Source organism: Erinaceus europaeus, chromosome 12, assembly GCF_950295315.1.
Source record: "Erinaceus europaeus chromosome 12, mEriEur2.1, whole genome shotgun sequence".
NCBI lineage: Eukaryota > Metazoa > Chordata > Mammalia > Eulipotyphla > Erinaceidae > Erinaceus > Erinaceus europaeus.
Window position 1 is genome coordinate 53,123,088 of NC_080173.1, and position 20,644 is coordinate 53,143,731.

A 20,644-nucleotide genomic window follows, 5' to 3' on the forward strand; every position below is an offset into this window, starting at 1 on the left:
AGGAGATGACCAAGGGAAGCCAGGGATAGAGAGTCTCCCAGTGAGAGGCCCAGGGAGAAGGAAGGTAAGGAGGCAGAACACTTCATATCATTTTCATCAACTCAGGACAAAATGTGCAGGGACAGTGTGGTTGGTCTTTGTTCACTGGACAGTGGGTGGAAGGGCAGCATCCCCCTGCTAAGGCTGGATCCCCAAGAGGTCCCTCTACCCTTGCAGAGGCCTCTTGTCCAGAAAACCTCTCTTTCCCCAAGTCATCCTGGCGCCTGAGACCCATCCGGTCAAGGGCCTCTCTTCTGGACCCCTTTGCACATTTCCTCTGCCTCGAGCAGGAGGGGAAGTTTGGGAACAAAAGTTAGCTTATGTTTTGGACAGTCCCCCTCCTTCTGCCAGTACTTGCAGTCATGTCTTTCCTGGGCAGAGAGCCAACAGCCTGGAGAAGACTGGAGTCAAAGAGGGTATCATAGCTTTACCCTGCATCCCTTCACCCCTCTCCATCTCCTCTAAATCCATCAGTCCAGGCTGAACTGACCAATAACTGCCCCCCCTCCACCCTGCAAGTCAGATTCCCTCACATCCTATGCAAACCCTCAGGAATCATGTAAATTCACAGCCCACTTAAGGCTCTGTGGAGAAGCCTTGACCACTTGCTGCATAAGAAGTCAACTAAAAAGAAAAGGAAGACTTTTGGGGACTCAACTCTGTACCAATAGGGGATCCAGAAAAGACTCAGTGGGACCTCGCAGTCTAAGAGTACAAAGGATTCCCTTTAGAATATGTACTGAGTTTCCCTTTCAGAATATGTACTGAGTCCCCATCCACCTGAAGCTTCCTAGTTCCTCAGATGGTTACAAAGATCACAAGGATACCCGATCTCCACCCTCCCCCATCACCCATGTTGGGATAAACCCAGGACATCACATACGCAAGACATGTGTCCTACTTTGGAACGAGCTTCCCTGATCCAACTTTGTTGCTTGAAATTCAAATATTTGTCAAGTTGAGATTTTCTCTGGCAAATCTAAATGTGAAGAGGCGCTCAGGAACCAAAGGCTAGAAGCTTAGAATTAGTATCCTTCAGCTCTATAGAACATCCCACTTACACTTAGGTGCCTTTGGAGCTCAGTCCCTGTTTCCTTGCAAACATGTATAAACACAGAAGTGGGGGAGACGCTCCAAAACTTTCCAGATCTCTTCAGCATGCTTGCTGCTCCTGGGTGAGGAATCTCAAATTTCTTTGTCATTTTGCATGGGTAATAGCAGTCCTGACTCCTCTTTATGACTTGACCCCAGCTAAGCGAGGAGCAGTAACTGCCGTGAGTCGGGTGGTTTAATGTCGTTGTGTTCAGAAATCCAGGCCCAACAACATGAAACTACCTAATTCACTCAGCAGTTCCAGTTCATGCTCCAGGTCAAGGGCTCACTGGAGGCAGAGCCCTGTGACCATTTTGTGGACCTCTACCTCTTCCTCAACAGAATTCAGCTGTTAGTCACCAACACATGCAGAGAACTAGAGACAGGACACCAGGCAAAAACCTTTTTTGGAGCTGGTCCTGTCAACTAAGATTCTAGGGACTTTTACTCTTTTCCAGGAAGCCTGGCAGGAGGGGACTTCAGGGCCAGCCTCAGATCTGGGAAGGGTCTTGAGGATATACCTGCATGCTCCCCTCTCTCTCTCTCTCTGTAGCTAGAGTTTCTCCTAGATTAAAAAAAAAAAATTCCCTCAACTTCAAACTGCTATCAAAGTGTCTATCACTAAGGTCACCCAGCTTCCTAGGACAGCTTTGAGAGGCCAAATCTTCAAGTCCTATAACAAACCCCCAACTTTTCTGAGGATTGAGACAGGATACTGAGATGGTGATGGGAGAGATGAAAAAGCAGAAAATGAGAAAGTGTCAGAAAGACAAGGGAGCAAAGAGAAGAATATGAAGGAGAAGAAGACTAGAAGGGAAAGTGGTTGACTTGGACAGTCACCACCATGAAGTCCCACGACCTGAAATGTCCTGAACTCTGTCTCTGCAGGCACTGAGCTGTCCCAGGTAAGTCACTTCTAATTCATGAATGAAACCAGGAGCAGGAGGGCAGGGCAGGGGCGCAGAGAACGAGTTTGCTTCTTCCTTCTGGACCAGACTCATGCATCTTTGGCTCCTCGGCCACCAACTGTCACTTCTGCCCCTCCAGACAGTCACATCCTCACAGGTGCTCCTACACCCCACACCTGGCCTGCGCCAAGGGTGCCAGCGGACTTACCTTGTGATGTTGATGGCGGTGGCGTTGTAGGAAGGTGCGGAGTAAGCGGTCTGGCTCCTTCCAGCCGGCTCCCTCCCGCCCTCAACCCCAGGCGAGTGTCCGGAGTGGCCACGTGTCTGGCCGGCCGAGAAGTCCAAGGGAGCAAGGGAGTTCGCCGGCCTCCCGCTCCCCCTCCCGGGTGTAAATCTTGGGGGCCGGAAATACAATAAAACTTCACCGTGTTGATGAACTTCAAATGGTCTACATCCTCTTACGTCCTGAAAAGAAAGACTGCCGGGGGGCGGGTTAAAAGGAAAGGGAAACAAATTTACGAGCCAGTCGCCCAAGCATCAGCCTCGGTCCCTTTCTTTTGTGCCGGAGCAGACTTGGTCCGCATGGAGAGAAGCCCTCGCTCGTGCTTTGGCCCCGCGGTCCCCAGCGCCAGACGCGCTCTGCTCTCTAGGGTCCCCGCACCGCCAGCCCGCGTCCCAGTCGGGCGATCTAGGAGAGCTGAGCCGGACTGGAACAGTCACAGCCTAGACTGAAGAGTCACGGAGCCCTGCGCTCTCCTGCGGGCTCAGCAAGCCTCAGAGCAGAGCCCCCCCAGCTCCCCACAAAGCAGAATTAGGAGCCCTGCACCTTCTTGGCTGAAGCCTGAGCTGGGCCAGACACTCCCCGGGCTCTCTTTTCTTTGCATCTATCCGCCAAAAGCGGATTTTTCCTCTTTTCTTCCTCTATCTTTCCTTCTTTCTCTCTTTCTTTTCTTTTTTTCTTTCTTTCCCCCTCTCTAGCGACGATTCCCCCCCCCCCCGCACCCGCTTATTGCCAGGTATACTTGTGAGAAGGAGGGAGGGGGGCAAGGAGTCTGGGAAGGGGTGGGGGCTTGATCAGACAGGAGTTCCTGGAAGAGAAAAACAGTGGAACTATGGATAGCTAGCTCTGGGGAATGTCCGAATTGCCCTGTGCCACGATGTACCAGCTGCCTCAACAGCCTCAAAACCAAACAAAACTACCACTATCTAGACCTCCACTGCCCTCTCTATAATGTGTTTCTGCTCTGGGTTGGTTTTTCTTAAACAAAACTTAGTGGAGTCAGAATTTGCAATTGTTATTAGGCCTTTGTGAACAAAGTCAAGAAAAATCTCTTTTTGTCTATGGGACAAAATTGCTACTGTCAAAGATTCTGGTTGAAGAGGCACTAGAAGGCTATAGTTACTCAGCTCTGGTGTGGCTTGGGTGCAAAGTTGATTGAGGCCCAGCTGCAAGCCCAGGTTGGGGGTGGGGGCGGAAATGCATTCCTGTCACCTTCCTCTCAGAGACATGAGCAGGTGCCACCAACCAACTGCATCTACCTACTCCTGCCAAGAAAAGGCACCACACAATTTTAAAATAGGTAAAAAACAGAATCAGAGTTTTCAGGGGCTGGGGAGATACCCCAGTGGTAGCACATCAGATTTCCCTACAGATTTCAGAGGTCCCAGGTTCAATCCTGGGCCTTCTATAAACCAGAGCTGAGCAGTGCTTTGATATCTATCATCTATCTGTCTGTCTATCTCATTAAACTAAGTACATGCTTTCAAAAGGGAAAAAAAATCAGGAAAATATTAGGCTGTGAGCTACAGTTTCCAGATTTTTTGAAAGGCAAAACTCCACTGCAGGCAGTTCCACTCTGCCCCATCTGGTGAGGGACTGGGGGAGGGGGGTGGTCCCCTTCTGCCAAGAAGGGGGTGTGTGTCTTATTAACAACGGGAGGACAGGAAGTAGCTTGTCTCCATCCCAACATTTATATTCTGGGATGGGAGGCCCTTCCAACTCCACTCATCTTTGTGTGCTCAAACTGCTGTCTTTCATTTTGCTCTTTACCATGCTGTATTTTTAAAAAAGGTATTTATTTATTTATTCCCTTTTGTTGCCCTTGTTGTTTTATTGTTGTAGTTATTATTGTTGTTGTCTTTGTTGGATAGGAGAGAGAAATGGAGAGAGGAGGGGAAGACAGAGAGGAGGAGAGAAAGATAGACACCTGCAGACCTACTTCACCACCTGTGAAGCGACTCCCTTGCAGGTGGAGAGCCTGGGGGCTCAAACCAAGATCCCCACGCCAGACCCTGTGCTTTGCGCCACCTGCGCTTAACCTGCTGCGCTACCATCCGACTCCCTACCATGCTGTATTTTTTAAAAACTTAAAATGTGATGGCAGTTGCTGGTAGTCAATTCTCCTATCAGGATTTGCCTCTAGGAGCTGTTAAAGTGAAATGAAATGAGGACTGGATAAAGGGGCCAACAGTCTCCACATCATTTAGGACTATTATTACTCATCCATACCCCACCCTAGAGGCCTGAAAGACTGGAGGACAGGTCAGTGTGCTATCTCCCCATCCCACTGCTGACTTGAGTCTCCCTGGCTCCCTGTGCCATGAAAAGGGAACCAAATTACATTAAAGTCTTAGGATCTGGAAAGACCATAGCCTCAGAATGACACACATATGCACACACACATTTTGCATACTCTGTAGAGCTTTGTGGTTTCTACCCACCCCCACCACCCGCACAGAATGCAAGCTATAAACCCCAGTTTAAAAAAATAAAAATTACTGTGGGCTGAGTGGTGGTATACCTGGTCAGTTAAGCACACATAGTACTAAGCACAAGGACCCATGGAAGGATCTAGGTTCAAGCCCCAGGCTCCCTACCTGCCCGGGGGTGGGGGTGGGGGGGCGGGGCTTTATAAGCAGTGAAGCAGGTCTGCAGGTGTCTATCTTTCTCTCTCCCTATCACCCCTTCTCCTCTCAATTCTCTATCAAATTTTAAAAAATGGCCACCAGCAGAGTGGATTTCTGGTGCCAGCACCTAGTCCCAGCAATAACCCTAGAGGCAAAAGAAAAAAGCCCCTCAACATAAAAATAAATAAATAAAAATTCTCAGTATGTGGCTGAATAACACCTCAGACCCACCTCCACAGAAACCAACCTTCCTTTTTCTGAGGTGGCCTGGTCCCAGTGATATCAATTTTCAAATGTGCAGCATAAACACCCACCAGCAGGGGCGCTGATGACAGCAAGCACTCTTAAAAGTCACTCCTGATATGCACTAGTTGAGTTGATGGTCACCCACTGAGTTAAGACTATTTGGACAATGTTTCCTTTATACCTCATAAGTTTTTGGGTGAAATAGAAGAAGGAAGAGGAGGAGGAGGAGAAGAAGAGAAGAGAAGAGAAGTTGTTCCTGGGTGACTAGGGAGGTTACTCAGTGGTAAAGAACAGCATGTAGGTTTGATCCCCTGTGTTGCATATGCTAGAGGCTAGAGAGCCCCCCCCCCCCACTGACTCATGAGTTAAGTCAAATAGTTGTTTAAAAAAATCTTTCAGAATACTTTTCCAAAAGCATATTGATCTCCACATTATCCAGAAAGTTGAAAATGTAGATGACCAAGTTGTAAGATTTGGGGGCAACTTTTCTCTACTCCCTTCCCTCCTAGGTGATAAAGCAGAGATGAGCTAATTGGAAGGGCTGTACAGTTTGGACGATAAGAAGAAGCAGTGCCCATGCAGATTCAGATCACAGGATCCTCAAAGAAAGTAAAGCTGACATCACCTTCCGTTTACTGAGAATTACAAAAACAGGTACTTTTGGCATTCCCTGCTCATCTTTCCTAGGATTCATTGTGAGGAGGAGGAAATGTCTGAGTAGTTAGGAATGGAAGAAGCTGGTGACCCTGAGATCCGAGAGAATCCCCCCCCACACCCTCCCCAATTTCTAGTGGCTGTGAAAACAGCTCTCTGTGGTCACTAGGAGCCAAGGCGGCTGTTGACCTCTAGGCGGCGCCCTGGCGTAGAGTCGGTCCCGAATAAAGATCTTCAAGCAGTTCTGTCCGCATCTCTCGCCTGGTGGAGGCTGGTTTCTGCAGAAGCACTGGGCTTGGTCTGGAGCTGGCCGCCTGAGCGTCGCCTTTGGCGCCCTCTGCCAAGCAAGGGAAATAGGATTAAATGAGAGGACTGGGAAAGGAATCCACAGCTAATCATGGCTCCATCTGCTCTCCACCCCATATCCCAATCTAGGGAACCTTCCACAGCCCCCGGATATTCTTTGATCTTCCCGGAAGCCAGCTCAAGGGCAGCACCAACATCTTTAACCCCCTCTCTCAACTTGAAAAAGCAGACTGCAGCGGCCTGATGAAATTAAGTGGTTAGCCTAAGAACACAGCAGCTATTAATAAAGTAGTAAAGTAGGGGCTGGTAAATTAGCTCACCTGGATAGTGTGCCTGCTGAACCCCCCCCCACCACACTGGGCGAAGTTTCAAGCCGTGGTGCTTTTTCTCTCTCACCCTCTCCCCCCTCCATCTGCAAAAGTAATCCCGCAGCGGTGTAGCTGCTCATAATAAATAAATTAATTAATAATAAATAATTAATTAATAAATAAAGTGAACTACAACCGGAAGGTCTACTCCCAATAAAATATTTAACCTCAAATTATGGTGACTCTAGTGTCTTTCCTATCAGTAAAAAAAAAATCATTTCTAGAGGGTGCAGTGGGTTAAGCGCAGGTGGTGCAAAGCGCAAGGACTGGGTAAGGAACCAAGTTCGAGCCCCGGCTCCCCACCTGCAGGAGAATCCCTTCACAGACCACAGGTGGTGAAGCAGGTCTGCAGGTGTCTATCTTTCTCTCCCCCTCTGTCTTCCCACCTCTCTCAATTTCTCTCTGTCCTATCCAGCAACGACGACATCAATAACAACAACAATAATAACTACAACAACAATAAAAAACAAGGACAACAAAAGGAAAAATATATATATATTTTAAAAATATATTTAAAAAAATCATTTATAGAAAGGCTGCAGTTGGCATGTTCTCTAAGTTGGAAGTTTGAGGTTCACTCAGTTTTAAGAGCTGGGGTGAAAATAAGGAATATGGAGATGGAGATAGGAATAATTCAACCAAGACTGATTATGAAGACAAGTCCTGATCCCCTCCCTTCCCAGATTTGACAAGTTCTGAGCTTATAACTTCCCTGGCTGCGTGTGATTGTAGGAAAGGAAGTGCATTAGACTCTGGAGAAATGAAACAACCTACTGAACAGGGATGTGATGCTAGGACACGTTGTAAAAGAGGCCCTACTGATTAAGAGAAGGTGTTGGATATATGACTGCTCTATAAACTCCAAAGAGGGGGCAGTTAAGACAGGCAGTCCTTCCTTTCAATTGGGGCTGGTTGGTTTATGAGAGTGGGTGGGTGTTAAGGATTAGGAAACTTTGCTGAGGACCTAGTCTGAGCTCAGAGATGAGAAGTCAGGGATAAACGAAACTCCCTCATCCCCCCTTTCAAGCAAAAAAAAAAAAAAAAGTAATTTCTCCAAAGTTTTTCCTAGGACAGAGGTCCCAGGAGAATCCCTGTGGGAAGAGGGGGAGGAAGGGAAAAGGGGCTGTGAGGATGCCACTGGAACCAGACAGTAAAAGCCATGCCTGCCATAGGCCAGACTAGGCAGATCTGTGTGCAAACCGACACCCCCCCACACACACACACACATCCCTTCAGTCCCCCTGCCCTCAAGGGCAAGCTTTTTCCAGCACTCAGGGGATCTCATGGATGCCTAATTACCAAACACACATCTGGAACAGCTGTGCCCTGCACTGCCTCCTGCACATTTATTCTGCTCCAAATCCTATTTTGCATCCTGAAGTTGAGTCATAAGGGACTCTGGAGGCAGAATAAAGTCAGATCTGTGTGGTGTGCATCAGTGTGTGTGTGTGTGTGTGTGTGTGTGTGTGTGTGTGTGTGTGTGTGCGTGTGTCCTGTGCCTTACTATGTGAGAGTCCAGGTATTGTCTGTGCATCTCACAAAGATTGCCCAACAGATTCACAAAAATGAATGGGGGGAATTGAGCGACATCAGGCGAATTCAACTGCGAACATACTGTAGGACTCATTATCTGCCCATTTCAAGGGAATATATTTGGGGCTCTGAATTAGACAGTTAATTGCATCCCTTCTTTGTTCACTTTAGGGTAGAAGAAGCTGTGTTCTGTTAGAACATTCTAGATTTCCAAAACTTTTACTTTAAGATCTTCTGTCAATTTTCTTTATCTCCACTCTCATTATACTTGAGCATTTAGATCTGCCAATATCTCATCAGCACTCTTACATCATACACATGTACACACACACACACACACACACACACACACACACTACCTCTCCCTTTTTCTACTTAAAGTAATTCTTAGTTTCTTCATTTGCCAAGTCCTTCCTTCCTTCCTTCCTTTTTCCTTCCTTTTTCCACCAAGGTTATTGCTGGGACTCTGTGCCTGAACAATTTCTCCATTCCCAAAAGATTTTTTTAAATTTTTCTAGAGGTGAGGGGAGGATATGGAGAGGCTAAGCTCCTGAAACTTCAAGAGTAGGTGCTCCCATGTGGTTCCTGGAAGTCTGAACATAGGTCATTGAGTGTGTACTTTACTGTGTGAGATATTTCCTGATCCCATGAGTGACTGTATTTATTGATTTATTTATGAATATTTATTCAGGCAGGGTTAGAATGCATAATGTTATGCAAAGAGATTCTCCCACTTGAGGCTCCAAAGTCTCAGGTTCAACACCCCCCACACACATACCACCATAAGCCAGAGCTGAATAGTGCTCTGGTACAAAAAAAAAAAAGTCATTTTAAGAAAGAGATAACCAGAGGATCACTCCAGCATATATGATGTTGAAGATCAAGTCTACAACCTCATGTTCAAAGACTGCACCATGTCCTGGCCTGCTCCTCAATTACTTTTAGAAGATCATGATAGATATTTTAACTCTTAAGGTTGTTGTAAGGATTAATGAATGGTCAATGAGTTTAGGATTTATCCTGATGCCTCACAAACAGGGAGCATTCAGTAAATAGTACCTGTTAATAACAAAGGGAGGGGGGAGGTGAAGGAGGAAAGAAAGGAGAGAGAAAGTTAAGTCTGCTTTGTTCTTAGAGAACCAGTCTAGGTTGAAAGGTGTGGGTCTCAGCCTGTATATATGCAATGTGGTCTTTTGACTTGAACAGTGTCCATAAAAGAAAGGCCCCTTGGGCCCTTTAGCCTGTAACTACCTCTTCAACAAGGAACAGAGAATTGGGGGGCAATTAATGTGACTCATTTCAGGTTCAAACTTCCTTTGGTCTGAAGTAATTGGAGTGTGTGTGTGTGTGTGTGTGTGTGTAAGATTTGTGGAATGATGTTAAATTCTCATTTCACTTTTCAATGAGTCTTTCCTAGTTGCTGTGGTGTGCAAAATCCTGCCTTAGAGAATGTAGAAAAATAAATGGGAGTGGGGGTGGAGGTGAGGAGGAAGCTGGAATTAAAACAGAACATCTAAGAAATGCTTAAGGCAAAACCAAGCCTTGGTTGTTGCTTAGGCAGTTAGGAAGCCTTGGAGCTCCCTGTACACCAGCCTCAGAGACTCCTCAACAAAGTCACAGACCTTTGCCTAGTGGGCACTTTTATTCCATATTCAACTAACATTTCCTGAACACCTCCTGTGTGCCCAACACGGGGATGAGCTCTGGTGCTCCAGCAGGAGCTGCACCCCACCAGCTGGTAATGCTGACTTGCAGTCTGTAAAGTCTCTGCTCCCAGGGACCATCGAAGAGGGAAGACCCAGCAGAGCAAGAACTGCTAACCAATGACAACATTGCCTTTTCAGGGCCAAAGTCCCAGTGCAGGGGCGTGGCCAAGGAGTCTGAAGGTAGCCTCCCCCCCCCATTGTCTGCTTCAAAGAGGCCAACTCCATGGTGGGGTTGGCCTGTGGGGGGAGGGGTGGAGTATGAGGGAGCCAGGAGGAGCAAAGGGATGACTAGAGGCTTCTGACCCTCAGTTGGAAGTTCCTGAAAATGCCAATTAACTTTCTTTAATTAGTAAAGTAGGAAGCAAATGGGCATATCTTTCTTCTGCTCTGATTAAAAGCATTTAGGTCAGGTGTTCACAGTCAGAATTATTCCGTTTAAACTGTCCCAAGCAGAAAAGTATTTATTTTTTTTCTTTTTATTTTCAGGCAGGGGTCTGAACACTATTAGCCAACCATGGATTTCTTGTTACACCTCAGAACTGCTGGGGCTGGTTGGTGGTCTTTTCTAACCCAAGTTACATTGGTGTGAAATGTGAAGGCAGTTAAGGACTAGAAGAGTTGGCTTTGGAGTGTGTGTTGTGTTGAGGAAAAGGGTGCAATAAACCTGATGATAATCTCCAATTCCCCTCATTTCCCTAAATATAGTCCTGGTGTTGGGAAAATTTTTATTTCAATTCTCAGGTCTCAAAGAAACTTGACTTTTCTGTAGGATAACTTGATCACTGGACAGGAGTGGGGAAGAGGCTAAGAAGCTTTTACTTTATTGGGATGGAAGAGTTCAATCTAAAATATAGTGGGTAAAACTCATCCCCCAGGGTTTTTCAGAGGGTGTGCCTGCTATCTGCATCCTATAAATAAGAATGCATGGATATCTGAGAGTAAATCCTCTCCTTTTCATCTGCCCATCTCTAACCCTAGCTATGTCCTGAGCCCCTAAAAGAGTTGGGAGTTTCTGAAAGATGTATTCTATTGCCCACTCTCCACCTAGGCAGAGTACTTTCCCAGAATTTTCAGCAAGCTATTTTTTCCTCAAGATTCTATGAGTGTCTGCCCAAGAGCCTGACCAGTCACAGGTGAATCCACCTCCCAAGTTCTTCCTACTTTCTCCAAGCTCTTGGTCCCCAGAAGAAAGGGAAGGTTGCCTGCAAAAGGAAAGGATGGTGGTGGAAAGAGGAATACTGCAAATATGGATGTTTTTATTTATTTATTTATTTATTTATTTTTAACCAGAAGAGCACTAATTAAACTCTGATTTATGATGGTGCCTAGGATTGAACCTGGGACCTCTGAGACTCAGACAGTTCTATAAATCAGTATAAATCTTCAGGCCCAGTATAGGTGGTTTTGAAAATGAAAAAGGTTGGGGGGGGGTGCGGGAGAGTAGAGGTCCTGGAAAAGGATGACCGAGGACCTAGTGGAGGCTGTATTGTTCTGTGGAAAACTGAGAAATGTTATGCATGTACAAACTATTGTATTTACTGTTGAGAGTAAAATATTAATCCCCCAATAAGGGGGGGAGGGAGAAGATGAAAAAGGTTGATCTGGAAAACACTGAGGTATCAGCTTCAAAGAAAACAGTGAGGACTGTATCCAGTCTTGGCATTTTCCAGGCATGAGTTTCTTTAATAAATTCATACAACAGCTCTTAATCTGTGACCCAAGGGGTCTGAAATTATAGGATATGGTAAGTATTAACTATAATACACAAATGCATCCCTCCTTGCAGCAATAACATTTACCAGATTTTAAAGTTCCAGTGAGTAATCCCCAAAGTGTAAAGAACTTTTCCTCCACTACTCAAAGACAAACACTTCCAATTTGGTGCAGAGGGGAGGAGGGCAGTGAAATAGAGTTGTGTATTTGACAAGGGAGAATGGAGAAAGAACAATTCTGTGTATTACAGTTGTGGATGAATTCTGGCACCTAGCCTTCCCCAAAACAGCAGGCATTTGTTCAAGCGCTGAGAACACCAAGGCTGAGGCACAGCAGCCCACCAGGCTCAGTCCCCACAAGACACACACAGCCTTGAGCAGGGAGAGAGGGAGTGTGCACGTTCTCTGTATCTCTAAGCTGTATGCTCCACTGGGGCTGGATATCCTCCTGCCAGTTGGTCCATACCAAAAAACATTTGAAAGTTTCAGGCTCACAACCCCTCTGTCTGAGGGTGATGGTGGTGGGTAGGGAAGGGAAGGGAAAGTATTTTCCAGACTCTCCAGACTCTGACCAGTCTTGCAGCTTAGTGCGTGGCCTGAGACTGAGAAGGACAGACTGCCAGCTGCAGCCGCTCTCTGTGAACTTAAAGTTTCCTTGGCTCAGGGCTGTGCGGGAAAGGGATCGAGTCAACTGTACACAGAGAAGGAAGCAGGCACAAAGAAAATAACTCTGCAAGGTGGTCAGAGAGGAGATAGAAACAAGCGCCAGGTTTCAGGACTGGACCTGCCGCCCCCGCCCCCCCCTCCCCCCCCCCCCCCGCATGGCAGCCCGCAAGCCGAGTGGGCCAGGATGCTGTGTGTGTCTACTTTCTTAGCTATACCAGGAGGTTAACCACCGCTTCTGGGTCCTCTCCTTCCAAACTGCCCAAATACGAATCCTCGGTTTCCTTAATGCTCTGATTAAACTTCGCGCTCAGGAGGAGAGGGGTGCCCCTATGCCAGGGAGGAAGGCACGTCCGGGAAGGTGAAATCCCCCGCCAGAAAAGGTGGTGGAGTCTGAGAGAGGTAAAGGAACTGTTGGTGAGGGGCAGCTGAGACTGAAGACTAGAACCCACTTGTCCCAGAAAAGACCCTCAGTCGGAAGGTGCGCCCCATCCCTACCCTCTGGGTCCCGCATGCATATCCCGCGTATCCCGCTTGGAGCGAGGAGCTGAGTCTGTGCCCAAAGCCGCCGGGGCTTCGGGCGGGGGCTGCACCGCATCTCTCTGGGCGGCAAAGGCTTTGTGAGTCTGCGGGTCGAGGGCCCAGGGGTACCCGAATGGGCGCCACCTCCCACGGTCTCTTAAGTGTCGCTTCTGGGCGCTGGACTGGATTAGAAAGCCGCCCCTCCAGCTCTAGGTTCCAGCGTCCGTCCAGAGGTTCCCCGGGGCCGGGCCGAGCTATGCTTTCTCTGGCTTCCAGATTTCAGTCCTGTGGCGCAAACCTGGGCGGGGCTGTCCGCCGGTGGAAGTAGGGGCGCCCTCAGTCCCTGAGGGGCCCTTGACACTTCCCTGGTCACCAGCTCTGCCGCGGGGGCTCAGCCACCTCTCCGCCTCCGTCCAGTCCAGCCCACCGAGGACCAGTGACTAGTCCGGAGACTTTGCTCGTGGCTAAGCCCCGAGGGGAAGGGATGACTCCCCGTTGGAGGGCTGCAGGGCGCAGGCTTCGGGACTTCTCAGCCCCAAGCAAGATCAGAGGGGTGGGGAGCGATGGGCTGCTAGCAGTTAGGCAGTCTGAATCCCCTCGTCACAGCGTCTAGGACCATCACAGCTCCCAACATCAGACTCTACTGCAGTGTCTCCCAGGAGTCTCAAGGCTGAGACCTCTCAGCCCCGTCAGAGAGAGCCTAGGAGGGAGAAGGTAGGATCTACCTACCTCAGCGTCCTGGTCCCCAGTCAAATGGAAGCAAGGGAAGAAGAGGTAGAGGGTTTATTGGGTGGAAATGTGGTGGAATCTGTCTCTCCCTCTCTCTTTCTATTTAAATGAATGCGATCCCTAGTTGTTCACTTCTCTCTTCTTAGAAGAGTTTTGGGCCTTCTAAGCAGCTCCTGCGTGTCTGGGTTTCGTAGTTTAAGGAAGAACTTTTCTGGTTGGTGTGGTCTGTGGAATTTATGGTTGTTTCACTCACGGCTCTCATTTGATCTCCCAATTATTTCGAACTAAACCTTCCACTCCAGTGGATATGCAAACTTTAGCAGTAACCTTGAATACTTCAAAAGCAAGGACATGATTCAGACCCAGCCCAAACTGGGTGTGGGGATAAGGGGAGCTTTGACCTTAATTTCTCCTGCAAGGTGAAGACTGTTATTCCCACAATTGGGCAGATGACGAAGTGGAAGGGTAGAGTAAGGACAGGGTGGGCTTAGGGTGGCATTTTCCTGAGAAAGAAGTTTGAAGTTTGGGCCTGAAACTGACTAGCCTTCTTTCTCTCTTTGCTTCAGACTGTAGTGGAGCAAAGAGAGCTGCCTCTGGGCTATTTCCACAGGTGAAGGTCACTCTGGTAAGCACCCAGCTATCAGCTCAAGGGAAAACAGTGAAGCCCCACATTAGCCACCATATTTGTCTCTCGGCATTTTCCAGACACAAGTTCTGCTCTGATCAGTTTGGACAGTTCTTTAACTCCATGTTCAAGGAGTCTGACTGAAATTCACAGAAATTGTGGCTTTTTTTTCATGTCTCTACAAGAAAGTCCCTCTTATCTCACCTTCCAAAGCCTCTCTGAGAGAAGGAAGCAATAGTAGGGCACGGGAAAAGGAGAGAAGAGGCCCCAAATCCTGCCACCTAGGTCTGTAGTCACTGAGTTTTGCACTCCAAGACCCAAAACCTATCCACATACTGCCAAGTCACAGAGCAGAAGGTTGCAAATCATACAAAGGAGCAAATTTCCTTCACCAATTTTAAGGGTGAATCTGGGTAACTAAACAGACTACAATTTTTTTTTCCTATAAATTGTTCCTGATTTTTGTGACTTCTGGGGGCTGTGAAGCAGCCAGGCAAGAGAGAGATTTGAGCTCCTAGCCCTCTGATCCTCTACCTGGTGATCAGCCCAGGTTCCCTTGTCAGTGCAAAGCTACCTCACTATGGTTGTAGTAGTAACAGGTCATATTCCTGTCCCTTCAACCTTGGGGATCTGTCTCTTTGTGAGTCCATGTCAGCTAGTCAAACTACAGACTCCCTCCATGTCTGACCACCAAGTAAGTATAGCACTTTTTTATTCTTATTTTTGAAAACTGCTGAAACCCCAAGTGCTTGGTTTTTCTTTTTTCTTAAGGGAAATGGAACTTTGTGCCACTGTATGGGGGGCATGGGGTCTAATTAAGAATTATTGAATCAAATAATTATTGAATCTAAGCCTTGGAGGACTGAATCTGCTAGACCTGGACTGAATCTGAAGACCTGGTGGTTTCTGCCAGTACTGGAATCTACTTAGATATTCCCTCCTTTTTCCAACCCTCCCCCATAGATTTTCTGTCCCTATACATTGGGGGGTGAGGTGGGAGAAGGCAACTCCTATACTCACGAGAGACATGAAGGAGAAGAAAAAGAGAATATCCTTAAAATAATCAAACTTTTTTTTAACTCGATATTATGTGAATCCTGAATTTTTAATCAAGCCAGGAAGAGAAGTTGGAGGTAGGGTGGGTAGAAGACTAAGTTCCATCCTAGCCAATGCTCCCATTTCAGGAGTCATCATAAGGCCTCATGAAGGTAGAACTGCTAACTCTATGCTGGGAATGAGAACGATGCTGAGAGTCCTGCTAATTATGGACGAGTTTCTTCTTAAGGATGTCTAGGGTGTCCCTCATGCCTGGTATGGAAGTATATAATAATGGTTTCCTTTAATTTCTTCTGGGGCAGTGTGTGTGTGTGTACACGTGTGTGGGGGGGGGTGGTGGTGGTGGTGGTGGTGATTCTAAATCATTGTGGCAGAAGGTGGGCAGTTCACTTCACAAGAAGCCCAAGGCAATGAAGTTGAAGATGGCAAGAGGCTTAATCCCTTCTGGAGTAGGGATTAAGAGAGAAAGTTCCTCTGGACAGGGAACAAAGTGTCCCCGACTCTAAGAAGAGAAGAGTTGGAGGTATACCATCAGGAAAAGATGGGGACTCCTCTCCAAAGTTCAGGGAATACACTGAGCAATGAAAAGTGTCAAGAACATTTCCTCTTCTTTAAGAGGGCTTTGTGCTTCTACTGAAACTGGAAAGCCAGTCCTCTCATCCCCTGTATATATCCATACTTAGCATGTGTAGAATATATTGTGTACTGTTCTACTTCAGAAGAGAGGGGTTATCATGGTGCAAATACTAATTTCTTGCTTCCTCTTCCCCTATTGTTGAGCACAATCAGGAGCACACATATCATGCTTGGGGCATGTTGGTTAGAACCCTCATCTTTACATAGTACTTAAACACTCTGAGTTTAAGCACTGCTGCCCTGGTACAGGATAGCTCACCAACTCCTCCTGAGTGTTACTAATTCCTGAGAGACTCCACAATGCCCACGGGGCAGTCCCTTTGTACTTGTTTCTCTCTATACCTCTTCTCAAAGACAAGTCATTTTTTTAAAACTGTCCCAAGATTTATTCCACAAACCGAGATCTTTTCGCTGCCTTCTGCCCCCTCCCATAAACAGCAGTCCTTGCAAAAAAAAAAAAAAAAAAAAAAACCGCACACACCTCATCTGTGTGAGTAAATTTCAAACAAGATGGCGGAGCCTGGCATCCCTTCACATTCTAATATTGGCTGTCCCAGGCTAGAGGCCACCCCAGCTCCAGCACTGCCCGGAGGACAAGGAAACCTAAGTATCCTCCTCTCCTCCCCACTTCCTCAGGAGCCTGCTAGAAAGAAAGCTGAATCCGCACCTTAGAGGCTTGGGGGATCCCTCTGTATTCAGAGTTCCAAGTCAATTTCTAATTTGCATGGAGAAAGGATAGCCTTCCCTCTTCTCAAGGGACCTTGCTTCATTAAGAAGCCTCAGTTTCTCTGGCTTCACCCTCTTGGATTCTAGCTAGGGCCCTGAGCAGCGATACCAGGTGAAGAGGGCCTGAGACTGGGTGGGACTTTCCGCAGGGCCTCTGGGGAGCCAAGGCGGCGGTGGAAGACTGGGGAGGCTGGGGGGAGGCTCCCTTTTACCTCCTCACACACATCTTCTCTTGAGGAGGGGGACAAGATGAGGGAAGGGGTGGGCAAGGCTTTGCGTGGCGCCCCGAGGCCCGCGGGGAGGCTGGTGGGTCCAGAGCTCAAGGTGAAGCTGGGAGCCCACATTCACGCGGCCCCGCGGGTGACCGTTTGCGGACTCAGCCCCTGGAACCAGGGGAAGGCGAGGGGGGGTTTCACCTACCTCTCCGGCGTCTTCGCGGGGCTGCAGGAGCCCTGGGCTTTGGACGCAACCGGGCTCGGGGATCGCGGGAAAGGCGCGGGGACCTGGAGCTGAGCCGCCCCGGGTCGCCGCCCTCCGACCCCGCCCCTGGGAGGCCTCGGGGCCCAGTCTCCCACTGGAGCGGCGGCGCGGACGGCGCTGGGGGGGCGCGAAGGAGGCGGGGAGTCCCGCGTCCGGGTGGCGCCGGCGAGCCCCGGGAGGGGACAGGGCCGGGGGGAGGGGGGGAGGCGAGGCGCCACCTTCCACGGCGCGGGGCGGGGCCGCCATCCAGCTCACCTGCCCCTCCGCGGGCCGCCGTCGGACCGCGGGTCCCTAGACGCGCTTCGGGAAGGCCCGGCCGGGAGAAAAGGAACCCAGACAGCTCTCTCTCTCTCTCTCTCTCTCTCTCTGTGTGTGTGTGTGTGTGTGTGTGTGTGTGTGTGTGTGTGTGTGTAGGGAGAGGGAGAGGGAGAGGGAGAGGGAGAGGGAGAGGGAGAGAAAGACTAGAGCGGGAAAACAGAATCTCTTCCTAGAAGAACCAATGAAGAAATAAACAAAAGTCTATTGCAGAAATAGACAAAAGAAGGAGAGAGAGCGGACTGCCGACTCCGGGGCACAGAGAGTAGCCCCCCCCCCCTTCGGAAGCAGGCGCGACAAGTTGTCCTTGGGAGTTGGGAATGTGAGAGGGAGGGGCTGGGCCAGGAGAGTCTGCGCGGGGAGGGGGGGGGCGCAGACCCCCAGCTGGGAAGACCCTGCACTCTGAAGGCGCCTAACCCCGGGAGAATACCGAGGGGGGATTCCCTCGCTCCCCCCACCCCAGCCCAGAGCCTGCTGCCTCCTAGCCCATCTCTCACTCCACACTATATAGCCCAGTGACTTGTCACATTCCTGTAAGCTGTCCCCAGCGCAAGAACTTCAGTCCCGCCTTGGGGCAAGCAACAGGCTGCAGAGCTTCCTATTCTTTTCTCCAGCTCCCTGGACCTTCCTTGCAATTCTTTCCCCACTTAACGGAACAGGAAAAGCAAGGCTAGAAAAAACCACCTTGGCCAAGGTCAAAGGAAAAGCTTGGCAGTTTCACTTTCCTTCTCAGTCCTTAGGACCCCTATTGGGTTTTGTCCCTATAGATTATTAGAGTATCATCCTAAAACTACAGGTTCTTCTCTTTATTTCTCTCCGAGACCCCCAAGTGGTTCCACCCTACTCAGTAAACAGCCAGACAGCCAATTCCAGTCTCTCCTGGAGGTATCCTGTCTGACTGGCTTCAGACCTGAACTTCTTCCTCAACCAACAAGAGTTGGGAAAGCAACTCTTTCTGCAGGAGAGAGGAGAAGTGTGTCTGCGATCTGAGTTCCAGGACAGCCCTGCCACTAACTTTTGTAGAACTTCAGTCCATGCTGCCCCTTCTCCATCTGTTTGTTCACTCTGTAAAAGGGTGGGGGTGGGGTGTGTACAAGCTGGATGGCTTATATTTTGCCTTTACATCTTCCTCTGATTTTCAGGTTCTGGTAAGCTCAACTGTGAAAAGAAGAAAGAAAGAAAGAAAGAAAGAAAGAAAGAAAGAAAGAAAGAAAGAAAGAAAGAAAGAAAGAGAGGAAGGAAAGAAGAAAGGAAGAAAGAAAGAAAGAAAGAGGAAGGAAAGAAACGATAACATCCAAATGGTGATTTTAGTCTGTATGAACAGGAAGATGTGATAAAGTTTTGTTTCCATGAATGAGCCTATTTCTACTTTGCTTTTTTTTTTTGACATTTCTATTCATAATTGATATGTAAATGCAATAAAGGGTAATAATATTAAGTGTATGATCCAATGTAATTTCCTTTTGTACATATGTGTCTAATCAACAAATTAGTGGAGATATTTCCGGAATGCCAGAATAATCCTTTCAGTCAATAACTTTCCAGATGGGAGTTGGGTGGGAACACAACTACTTGAGTGCACATCTTACCGTGTGCAAGGATCCAGGTTCAAGCCTCTAACTCCCACCAGCAGGAGAGAAGCTTTACAAGAGGTGTGGCAGTGCGGTAGGTGTTTTTTTTTTCCCCTCCTCCCCTCTATCTCTCACTTTCCTCTTAATTTCTTTCTGCCTCTATCCAAAAATTAGTTAATTGAAATGATACTTTATTTACTTATTTTAATTTTTAATATTTATTTTCCCCTTTGTTGCCCTTGTTTTATTGTTGTAGTTAGAATTGTTGTTGATGATGATGTTGTTATTGTTGGATAGGACAGAGAGAAATGGAGAGAGGAGGGGAAGACAGAGAGGGGGAAAGATACCTGCAGACCTCTTTACCACTTGTGAAGCGACTCCCCTGCAGGTGGGGAGCTGGAGGGTTCTTACAGTGATCCTTGCACTTCGCGCCACATGGGCTTAACTGCCCAACCCCCTTATTTGTTTTTAAACATTGTATTTTTAAAAAATATTTATTTATTTATTTATTTATTCATTCCCTTTTGTTGCCCTTGTTGTTGTTATTGATGTCATTATTGTTGGATAGGACAGAGAAATGGAGAGAGGAGGGGAAGACAGAGAGAGGGAGAGAAAGAGAGACAACTGCAGATCTGCTTCACTGCCTGTGAAGCGACTCCTCTGCAGGTGGGGAGCCGGGGACTCAAACTGGGATCCTTCTGCCGGTCCTTGCGCTTTGCGCCATATGTGCTTAACCTAAACATTGTCTTTTTAAATGGTTTTTATTTATTAGAGAGAAATTGGGAGGGGAGAAGGAGCTAGAGAGGGAAAGAGACAGATACCTCCAGCCCTGATTCACCCCTTGTGAAGCTTTTCCCCACAGGTGGGCACCAAGTGATTGAACTTGCACATTTGTAATGTGTGTACTTAACCAGGTGCACCACTGTGGGCCCCCAAATAATACTTTTATGGAAAAACCGGTAGTGCAGTGGGTTAAGAGCACATGGCGCAAAGCGCAAGGATTGGTGTAAGTAAGGATCTCGGCCCTCGATTCCCCACCTGCAGGATGGGTTGCTTCACAGGTGGTGAAGGTTGTCTGCAGGTATCTTTCTCTCCCTCTCTCTGACTTCCCCTCCTCTTTCAATTTCTCTCTGTCCTATCAACAACGACATCAATAATAATAATAACAACAAGGGCAGCAAAGGGGGGGAAATGGCGTCCAGGAACAATGGATTCATAGTGCAGGCACCGAGCCCCAGCGATAACCTTGGAGGCAAAAAATAAATAAATAAATATTTTTTAATTATTGTAAAAGATTTTATTTATTAATTAGAAAGATAGGAGAGAGAGAAAGAGCCAGACATCGCTGTGGTACATGTGCTGCTGGGAATTGAACTCAGGACCTCATGCTTGAGAGTCCAATGCTTTATCTACTGCACCACCTCCCAGACCACAATAAATAAATATTTAAAAAAGAAAAATAATAACTTTCTAGTCAAAATGCCCCATGAGTAACTATAATTCAGGCTGCTGTGTATAACAAGTGTTCATTTTATTTCATTACCATATTCCATTTCATGTCATAATACACTGTGTGAATATGTCCTATTTCTCTCTTTCTTTCTTTCTTTCTTTCTTTCTTTCTTTCTTTCTTTCTTTCTTTCTTTTTCACTAGAGTACTGCTCACCTCTGGTTGATAGTGATGCTGGGGACTGAACTTGGGACTCTGGTGGCTCAGACATGAGAGTTTTTCTGTTTAACCATTATACTATCCCCTCCACTCCCACCCCCATATTTATCCATTCTTGTCTCAGTTGACATATAGGTTGTTTTCAGTATAAAGCTACTATTAAAAAGTTGCTTTGAGAATT

The 20,644-nt window shown here is 47.6% G+C and overlaps 1 protein-coding gene across 2 annotated transcripts; it reads right to left on the minus strand.

Moving 5' to 3' along the window:
- Positions 1–2,368: 2,368 nt before the first annotated feature.
- Positions 2,369–17,287, minus strand: LOC132541951 (laminin subunit beta-1 variant-like). 2 transcript variants are annotated; one of them, XM_060203658.1, is made up of 3 exons: positions 16,849–17,287; positions 6,036–6,183; positions 2,369–2,504 (listed from the first exon to the last, which is right to left on the minus strand). In XM_060203658.1, exons 1-3 carry the CDS (start codon positions 17,152–17,154, stop codon positions 2,488–2,490), a joined length of 471 nt encoding a protein of 156 aa, XP_060059641.1. In that variant the 5' UTR covers positions 17,155–17,287; the 3' UTR covers positions 2,369–2,487. The 2 variants fall into 2 exon arrangements, with proteins under 2 accessions (XP_060059641.1, XP_060059640.1); XM_060203657.1 differs by lacking the exon at positions 2,369–2,504 and having other exon boundaries at positions 5,798–6,183.
- Between the last annotated feature and the right edge of the window lie 3,357 nt (positions 17,288–20,644).